The sequence below is a fragment of the Sus scrofa genome, chromosome 2, assembly GCF_054392235.1.
Source record: "Sus scrofa isolate SSC_HxYL_T2T_F1_AM1 chromosome 2, Sscrofa_HxYL_maternal_Yorkshire_Landrace_v2.0, whole genome shotgun sequence".
Lineage (NCBI taxonomy): Eukaryota > Metazoa > Chordata > Mammalia > Artiodactyla > Suidae > Sus > Sus scrofa.
Window position 1 is genome coordinate 43685585 of NC_139384.1, and position 10022 is coordinate 43695606.

The 10022-nt window shown below is 51.4% G+C and overlaps 1 protein-coding gene across 1 annotated transcript; it reads right to left on the reverse strand.

The window, feature by feature from the left end:
• Window positions 1-1094: 1094 nt before the first annotated feature.
• TMEM86A (transmembrane protein 86A) lies at window positions 1095-6055 on the reverse strand. Its single transcript, XM_003122930.4, has 3 exons — window positions 5928-6055; window positions 3536-3800; window positions 1095-2666 (listed from the first exon to the last, which is right to left on the reverse strand). Exons 1-3 carry the CDS (start codon window positions 5946-5948, stop codon window positions 2230-2232), a joined length of 723 nt encoding a protein of 240 aa, XP_003122978.1. The 5' UTR covers window positions 5949-6055; the 3' UTR covers window positions 1095-2229.
• Between the last annotated feature and the right edge of the window lie 3967 nt (window positions 6056-10022).

The window sequence follows — 10022 nt, forward strand, 5'->3', positions numbered from 1 at the left end:
ACTCTTTAGTGCCCAGGGTTCCCACGTTTTGAGAATTAGAGCATCTGAAAGCTAGAAGGGGATGGTCACCAGCTCACTAGGTTTCACAACAGAAAATCCTTCCTTTAAAAAAAAAAAAAAAAAAAACACACAACTCAAGAAGCTCCTGGAACAAGGGGTCTTTGAGCCTTCCTCCTCTGTTCTTTTGCTAGCTCCTGCCAGGGATCCCTGTAAAAACCCTGGTTTGAGGGAGCTCCCATTGTGGCGCAGCAGAAATGAATCCAGTTAGAATCCATGACGATGTGGGTTTTATCCCTGGCCTCACTCAGTGAGTCCGGGATCCGTGAGCTGTGGTGTGTAGGTTGCAGATATGGCTTGGATCCCGCGTTGCTGTGGCTGTGGCATAAGCCAGAAGCTGTAGCTCTGATTCAACTCCTAGCCGGGAATCTCCATCTGCTGCGGGTGTGTCCCTAAAGAAAATACAAACTCTGGTTTGAAATATACTGATTCATCTAACACCCATATGGGACTTGAGTCCCTATCACATCCCCACAACAGTACAGCTCCTCAACTGATGGTGTATTTACCACTAGCCCATGCTCCCCTTTCTAGTTCTGGTTTAGGGAGCTGCCTGTTAAGATGCAAATGCTCCTGGAGTGGCATGACATGTTATTCTACCAGGGCTTTATGTCAGACAGTCTGATCTCATTCCTCCCAGCTGTTCAACTGAGCCCAGAGTCCAAGGAGAAAGGAGATGCTTAAAGGGAATCTGGATCAGGCCTGGGATGGGGAGGGGAGGAGGTAGGTAGCGGTAGAGGACACTGGGTAACTAAGAGTCACTAAAGATGCTGGACTTCCATGCACAGGGGAGTGCATCAAGGACAAATTTGGTTGGTGGCAGATACTGCCCACCCCCCCATCCTCCTGAACTACATCCTCACACATGACCAGGAAGTGAAACCCACTCCAAGCCACACAGTGTTATCAGAGCCAGGAAGCCAGCATGGTGCCAAGATGCATTGGGCAAGACTGTGACCCAGGCTGTGGGGACGTCCAGGGCCCCTGGTACCTTGCCCCCATCCTCTTCTCCAGGACAGGCACATGACACACAGGCAGACAAGCAGGGCAGCCAATGGCCCTTGGTTTTTATTTTTTATTTTTCACATGAGCAACAGGATGGAGTTGTCCCATCCTGGCTCCTCTTGCATTGAATGTGCCTTGGGTCTTATGACCCTAGAGTGTCATTAGAGCCCCCTCCTCTTGCTCCCAGTGCAGGAGGGGCAAGAAGGAAAGAACTGAGTGTATGTGGAGAGTGCTCCAGCTCTCGAAGCCAGGCTCAGCACCCCCCAGCAGCTCCCTGAGGCCCTCTCCCTATAAGACTTTGACACACAGCAGGTCAGAGACAGCTGGCAGAGAAAGACACAGATAGGCTGGGAGATGACACACAGAACTCACACACGCATGTGCACATGTGTGCACACACACAACATGCATGCACGCACACACCCATGCACAGGCTGGCCCCTTCCTTTGGCATGGTTCACCCTAGCCCTAGCGATAGGGTCTGAGGGTGGTGGTGTGGGGCCTGAGCTCTGGGCTGGCCTTCAAGAGAGATGGGACCAACCTGAATCCTTAGGCCCCCCAAATTCCCAGGCCAAAGAGGTCCCCAATCTTGCCTTCCTGCCTAGACACCCCTTCACCTTCCCACCCAACACTTCAGAGATTGAGATTGTTCAAGTAACAAGGATAGATGTGGGAAATGGAGACTCCGCCCTCCTCCAATCTTCCCGACTAGGGGCCTGTGACAGGGGCTTCACGCCCTGGATGCGGGTCATCCCAGCACAGACTCCTCCCCTTCTCCCTCAACTCTGTGCGGATCAGAAAGAAGGGAAGTGGGTGAGTCAGACTCTTCCATCTAGAAGAAGTGGGGGAAGGTCAAGGGGCTGAGCACCATGGCCCTCCAGAGGGGCTTTGACCGTCTGGATGGTGTAGAGGTGGGGAGATATATCTTCTTCTGGCCCCAGAAAGGGGCATTAGACTGGCCCTTTGTAGTTCTCAGCTTTGTCCTGGACCACTAGCTTTACTAGAAAGATCCTTTTTCCTGTTTACCCCCTCAAACTTGGGCATTTCTCAGGTGGTACCTGCTGCCCTAGGCTGGTACTGCAGCCATCCTGAGCCAGCTCGTACAAGTTCCCAGTTTCTGGACCCCAGCCCCAGGAGAAGAGAGAGGGGTGACCAGAACCTGGCCCCTCATTCAGCCTTGCTCAGTCTGTAGTCCTCCACTGGCTCCCGGCTCTCGACAGCTGACAGGGCGATGAGCATCTGGGCAGCATAGTAGGTGGACATGATGAGTGCCCGCGAGTAGGGCACAGGAAAGCAGAACTTGTTGAGGGCGATGATCAGGTCTGAGATAATAAAGAGCAGTGCCCCACTGCCCGCCGCCAGCTCGGTCCAGCGCCAGGCTGCCCCCACCAGCTGCAGCCCTGCCATAGCCCGCCAGCCCATGAAGCCGATCAGGGCCACATAGATCCCCACCAGGTAGGTGAAGGCACCTGAGAGGCCTGGGTAGAGGAAGGCATAGCACAGGCACGCCAGCACTGCCATCACCAGGCCTGTCCGAAGAGCCAGTGGCCGCATGCCAAAGGCTGAGGTGTAGAACATATGGGTCACGGCAAACATCAGCAGACCTGGGAGCGAGAGGGGATAACGGCGTGTTGAAGGCCAGCTCAGGTGAGTCCTGAGTAACAGGGGATGGGGTGGGAGTAGAGAGCTTGGGATAACCCAAGAGATTCCTTTTTCTTTTTTTTCCTTCATTTTTGGCCACCCTGTGGCCATATGGACTTCCTGGGCCACGGATCAGATCCAAGTCACTCTGGGGGAGGAACCTATGCCAGATACTTTAACCCACAGTGTCACGTCAGGATTAAACCTGTGTCCTGGTGCTGTAGAGATGCAGCCAATCCTATTGTGCCCCAGCGGGAACTCCTTTTTTTTTTTTTTCCCTTTCCCAGGAGTTTTCATTTGGGAGTAACAGGAGTGGGAAGAAATCCATGAAGGTAAAGACCGCCCACCAACTTTTCTGTGGCACTCCAAGCTGCTCACCATATCACCACAAGGTCATCCTCCAAAAGGGGCCCCAACCGTCTTTAGCCTCAGAACTCCTCAAATTCCCTGTATTCTTGCTCAAAAACTCCCTTCCTGGAGTTCCCGTCGTGGCGTAGTGGTTAACGAATCTGACTAGGAACCATGAGGTTGCAGGTTTGATCCCTGGCCTCGCTCAGTGGGTTGAGGATCTGGCATTGCTGTGAGCTGTGGTGTGGGTTGCAGATGCGGCTCAGATCCTGCGTTGCTGTGGCTGTGGTGTAGGCCGGCAGCTATAGATAGCTCTGATCGACCCCTAGCCTGGGAACCTCCATATGCCGCAGGAGTGGCTCAAGGCAAAAAGACAAAACAAAAAAACAAACCAAAACAACTCCCTTTCCCAAATCCTGGTCTCCTAGGATCCTCTAGTCCCCAACCCCAGGATTCCTCCCACGTAGCTCCTGCGATGACTGACCGTGCACGAAGTAGCCCTGGTCCTGCCAGATGAGGAAGGCATCACCTAGAGCAGAGAAGACGAGCCCCACAAAGATGCGGGTGGCACTGGGGTGGGCCAGCAGGAATCCTAGGCCATGAGCCAGAAGAAAAAGCCAGAGGCAGAAGATGGGCAGGCACTTGATGAGGGCGCTGATCCATGATGGGCTGGATGTAGGCAGCCAGAGCACAAAATACACGCAGATGGCCTTGAAGAAGGGCACCAGCTTGGGTCCCTCACTCTTCACCTGGAGAACACAGGACAAGGGCAGCACTGAGAGTGTGGGAGCTCAGAAGCCCAGAGGGGGGTTCAGAGCCGCAACCTCACCCCAGGCATCCACTTCAGAGACTGGCCCACCTCTCAAGCAGGGAGGATTGAAATACAACCCAGTTTGGCCTGCCCCAACCAGCCAGCAGAGTGCGAACAAGCCCATCATTACCCAGAGGCCTGATTAGGAAGAGAAAGGGCTTCACTGTTCCTGCAACTCATGTCCTTTTTTGGCCCTGGGGCAGAACCAGAATCGTCACTCACTAGGCAAAAAAAATACGACTTTGGGCTAGGGGGTCCATCCTGCAGCCCAGTGCTTCTTCTCCCTTTCTGCCCCCATTCTCTCCCTCCTCAAAGCCCCTTTAGCCTCTCTCTACCAGCATCAGCCCCCAACTGTCTGGAATAGAGTAGAGTCAGCAGGATCCACAGAGATGCCACAACTGGCCAACTCGTGATCCTCAGCAATGGGGACAGGACACCAGCTCAGGGCCTGGAAACACCAGGTGAGTGCCAGGAATGCGTGAAGGTAGGCACTGCCAACCATTTTGGCCCCCACAGCCTCTCTCCTCGGCCAGTCTGCAAGTCAGCCTCCCATCCAGCTGCCCCAGCCTAAAGTTACCATCAAGGGCAAGGAGAGGAGACAGGGATGCTGCCTACAGAAATGGACCCATGAGTTGGGAGCAAGAACACTGTCCCTGAAATGCCAGCAATTCAGGCATTGGAGGGGTTGGAGGAGGGCATCAGGCAGTCTCATTTCCCAGAGAATACGAGCAACTCAAGGCACTTCAGAAAAAAAGGCACGAAAGGGAGGGAGGGGTTCTCTTCCCAGCTTTTGATCTGAAGCCAGCAGACGGGCTGGGAGGAGAGGGAGGAACTGAAAAAAGGAAGTTGGAGCAGCTGATTTGGTCTCAGCAGAATTATGGGGGAGAGCAGCTAAAGAAAGGTTGTTGTGTCCAAGGCCATGCAAGCTCACTGCAAGCTGAGGGAGGGGGCTGCTACTGCTATTCAGAATCCATGATCCACTGAAGCTCCCTTCCTTGGGCCTCTGGTACTGGGAAGCGATTAGGAGCAGCTGAGGTTCCTGGGATACTCCTGCTCTGCCCAAAGTGATATGCCTCTGCAGGGGTAAGTCACCCAGTACAGGGTTCTGGGTACACAGACTCTCAGACCACCAGTCCCTGGTTACCCAGGGACTGATCAGGCTGTGAGGAGGTTGGGAAGAGGCAAAAGGTTGGGTCAGGGTCTAAGCCCATCCTTGCTCTGCCAGGGGTGAGAGCAATGAGAAGAGATGACTGAGTTTCTTCCTGTGGAGCGTCCCTCATGCCGGCTGGTCAGGACAGGGACATAAGCAGATGAGCAGACAGCTTATCCTCAAGGTCCCCTGATCGCCCCAGTATCCACCTGCCAGCCCTTGGAAGTATCTACATCCCTCCCCCCAGCCCCATATTTCCTAGAAGGAGAAACAAGCAGTAGTAGCTGGGGAGGCTTCCGCAGTCAGAGAATCCAACACTAGAAGGAGGAGGGGGACGAGGGAGAGACAAAGGTTCAGGTGAGAAAGTCTGAACAAGGAGAAGTGTCAACGGAGAACGACCCCTTTTCCTCCAACGCGTTATCAAGGCTGCTAAGACTCAGAGGCGTCCCCTGCACCGCCCCTGATTTGTTTACAAGATGAGGAAAGGGAAGAAACAAATTTGGAACAGGATTCTCAGGAGGTCCCAGTCACCCTCCTGCCCTCCCCCGCCCTCTCCCAGGCTGGGCTGTGATCTGCCCACGCACAAGCCCGCGGCTCGCTGCCGTCCCCTTCCTCTCCCCAGCAGCGACCCAGCCGACCCGCGCCAGACACACAGAGATCAACAAAGTCACGCTTCCGAGTCACGTGCCCACTGTTTTCCTCCCTCCCGGGAGACGGCCGGGGGCGCGCGGAGGAGGGGCGCCGAGGTCTGGGATGCGGGGGACCGTGACAGCACCGCCTCCCGCCTGGGGACGCTGGCAGCCACGGGATCCCTGCCCTTCCCCGGCCCCCGGCGGCTTGGCCTTCCGCAGTCCAGTCCCCAGGCCGGTGGGCTCCGGCCGCGCCGGACACTGGTTCGCTGGCTCGCTCACTCACCACAGTGACCGGAGAAACCATGGCGGCAGAGGCGGAGGCTGGCACCCCACTCCGGGCTGCCGCAGCCACGGCGCGTCCGCGGCCAGGTAAGGCGGCGACGACGCAACAAAGCCTCGGCAACCGACAATACCTCCCGCGCGCCGGGAGCTGAGGAGTTGGGTCTGAGATCCCCACGACGTCACTGCAGACACGGCCAATGAGAGTTGGTGGGGGCCAGACTCGGCTGGCGAGGCGGGCTAGGCCCCGCCCACTCCACCCCCCACCCCGCCCCTACTGCCCTGTGCAAAGAGGCATCTCCCTGGGGACAGGCGATGGGGCCCTCAGGGCCCCGCCTCTCTGGGAATGTAGGCCGAGGCATCCCAGAAGGTAACCACGACCCCAGGCCCTGGGTGAGAACAAAGATTGGCCATGAGCCAAACACATTCCTGTCATGGACACACACGGCTACACACATTTTTCTAAAAACCCCAGGATGAGAGGCAAAGACAGATTCCCTTCAGCCTATAAACATGCAACAAGGACACAGTGGCAAGTAGATCCACAATCTTCACCACGTACAAAGACACATCCAAATGGACACGCGATAATCAACAGACTCACAACTTTGTTCTTTTTCTTTTCTTTTTTTTTTTTATCTTTTTAGAGCCGCACCCGTGGCACATGGAGGTTTCCAGGCTAGGATTTGAATCGGAGCTGTAGCTGCTGGCCTACCCCACAGCTCGCAGCAACACTGGATCCTCAACCCACCCAGCGAGGCCAGAGATGGAACCTGCGGCCTTATGGATACTAGTCAGATTGGTTTCTGCTGAGCCAGGACAGGAACTCCAGACTCACTTTCAATATGAAAACAGACACATGGCAGCCCCATAGATCCACACATAGGCATAAACACATCATAGGATCACAATCACCCTTAGGTGCCAAACAGGTACATAGACAGAAAACTGACAACCACAGGTCTACACAGACACGTATATAGGCATGCAGCAGCCTATAGACATGAAAAAAACACGGTTACTCAATTGCCCTTAAGCACCTCTCGCAACTCAAGAGACAACTGGAACACACACAAGAACATACCAGAAATGGTAGGCAGACCCAAGCATACTTAAGGACCCAAAGGAGTGTGAACTAAGTCTGCCAAAATTGCAACTTAAGCAGATTAATGTTGATATTACACAGATTAAAGGCACACAGGCACATATGGAACTAAATGTGTTTAGAATCATGGGAATTACATAAGAACTGGTAGGCAGTCAAATGGACTGGGATCTAGTCCCAGTTTTGCCACTTCCATGCCGTGTAGTTGGGTGAATCAATTTCCCTCTCTGGCTTTGATTTCTTCATATATAAGATAAGCAGATGATCTCTAAGCTTCCTCCCAAGTCCAACGTGTGTAGGATGGTGAAGGGTGAGGGCTGCTGGTTTCTGGAAATTTAAGTCCAGGAGCCTTCCCAGAGATGGAAATTTCAGATACATCTTAACCACTGGGCAGTAGGCGGGAAGTAGCTGTGTGTCAGGTTTTGGGAATTGAGATGGGGTAACCAGCCCTACTTAATTCTAATTAGCAGCCATTAAGGAGTTTTAAACATCCTTAGATGGGGACACTGAGGCTCTAGTGCTGGACCCCTCCCTGTGCTGGCTGGAGAGAAACCCACAGACTGAGGTCTCCTATGAGCCCCTCCCACAAAGGGCTGCCTTTTTTTCTTTTGGACCCTTCCTAATTTCCCTAAGGCCTGCATGGTCTACCTAACGCCCTCTCAGAGCAGGGGGCAGCCCTCTTCTAGTGATAGAATTGACAACTAGAGGGAGTTCCCTGGTGGTCTAGTGGTTAGGACTCAGTGCTTTCATCACTGCAGCCCAGGATCCACCCCCGGCCTGGGAACTAAGACCTCCACATCAAGCAGCTGCACACCACAGCAAAAAAAAAACAAACAAACAAAAAAAAAACAAACACCTGACAACCAGAGATGCAGAGCCAGGTGCAATAAGGGTAAGGATCAAGGCTTGGGACTGAGGTTCACCCACACCCTTACTCAATCCCTCTCAGGCTCCTCCTACATAGTATCCCAGTGGTCTGTGAACTCTGCCTACTCTTCTTTCTTTCTAGCCAGATGCTATGGGTAGATTCATCCTACCAGAATAGGAGACTAGAATTGTTGCCAAAGGCTTTATCATACACACACACACACACACACACACACACACACACACTCTCCCTCTCTCTCTCTCTCTCTCTCTCTCTCTCTCTCTCTCTCTCTCTCTATCCTGCAAAGTGTGCTTCCTGGAAAGACACTGGATTGAAAGTTACAAATATTGGGAATTCCCATTGTGGCTCAGCTGGTTACAAACCCTGCTAAGTATCCATGAGGATGCTGTTTGATTCTTGGCCTCACTCAGTGGGTTAATCATCCAGCATTGCTGTGAGCTTTGGTGTAGGTGGCAGACCCGGGCTCAGATCCAGCATTGCTGTGGCTGTGGTGTAGGCCAGCAGCTGCAGGTCTTATTCAACCCCTAGTCTGGGAACTTCCATATGCTGCAGGTATGGCACTAAAGTGCAAGAGAGAGAGAAAGAAAGAAAGAAAAAGAAAGAGAGAAAGAGAAAGAAAGAAAGGGAGAAAGGAAAGAAGGAAGGAAGGAAGGAAGGAAGGAAGGAAGGAAGGAAGGAAGGAAGGAAGAAAGGCTACAAATACTGTAATTTCTCCTCTTCTCCTCTTTTCCTCTATGACTTACTAGTTATACAACTGGGCACATAACTTCTTTAGAGCCTAGTTTTCTCATCAGTATAATGGAGGAATTGGACAAAGACATGTCAGTTTTCCAGCCCAAACCTGTATCCTTAACCCTGCCCGCATCTCTACCATCTCATCAGTTATATACTTGAGTGTACCAGCAACCTGGCTGATATAGTCACCAACAAAGCAGAGGCACTGCACCTTTCCCCCAAAGAAAGAGCTTATCTAATTTCATTCCTATGAAGAAGATTTCTTGTTTGTTTCAAAACAAAATTGTAGGGGTTCTATTGTGGTGCAGAAGATTGGGAAACCAGTGTTGTCACTGCTGCGGCTCAAGCTGCTGCTGTAGTGTGGGTTTGATCCCTGGCCCAGAAACATCTGCATGTCACAGGTGCAGCCAAAAAAAATAAATAAATAATTGTTTTTACTGCACAGTGTTTTTATGTTGGCTTGCATATTGTAGAAGGCAGAAAATGAGATAGGGCTGCCTGAAACTAGACATTCTTTTCTCTCTGTACCCAAAACTACTTCTCTCACACAATTTTTTTTTTGATATATAAATTTGTATTAGTTAGAGTACATTGTGGCAGCTACAAAAAGTGAATTAAGCAAGATAGAAGACAATCTTGAATAGATATTTGTTAAATGCATAATTAGCTCGAGATACTGTTTCTGCCCACATTGCTAGATTTTTTTTTCAGATTTTGATTTTTTTCATTATAGTTGATTTACAGTGTTCTGTAAATTTTTTTTTTTTTTTTTTTTTTTTTTTTTGGTGTTTAGGGCCGCACCTGTGGCATATGAAGGTTTCCAGGCAAGGGGTTAAATCGGAGCTACAGCTGTCAGTCTATACCACAGCCACAGCAACACATGATCCTTATCCCACTGAACGAGGCCAGGGATCAAACTTGCAACCTCATGGTTACTACTTGGATTCATTTCCACTGCACCACAATGGGAATTTCTATTTTGTTCTTTTTTATGGTTGAGTAGAATTCCATTATACCACATCTTCTTAATCCATTCATCTGTTGATGGACATTTAGATTGTTTCCATATCTTGGGTATTTTGAGTAGTGCTGCTGTGAACATAGGGGTGCATGTATCTTTTTCAATGAAAGTTTTGTCCAGATATACACCCAAGAGTGGGATTGCTGGGTCATATGGTAGTTATATATTTAGTTTTCTGAGGAACCTCCATACTGTTTTCCATAGTGGTTGTACCAATTTACATTCCCACCAACAGTGAAGGAGGGTTCCCTTTTCTCCACACCCTCTCCAGCATTTGTTATTTGTTGACTTGTTAATGATGGCCATTCTGACCGGTGTGAGGTGGTGCCTCATTGTAGTTTTGATTTGC

Excerpts from the sequence above, each read along its gene's own strand:
- TMEM86A (XM_003122930.4), bottom strand. The coding sequence starts at position 5,948 with ATGGTTTCTCCGGTCACTGTG. Across the intron at positions 3,801-5,927 it reads TGGTTTCTCCGGTCACTGTG|GTGAAGAGTGAGGGACCCAA; the intron begins GTGAGTGAGCGA and ends TGTGTTCTCCAG. Across the intron at positions 2,667-3,535 it reads CCAGGGCTACTTCGTGCACG|GTCTGCTGATGTTTGCCGTG; the intron begins GTCAGTCATCGC and ends TCTCGCTCCCAG.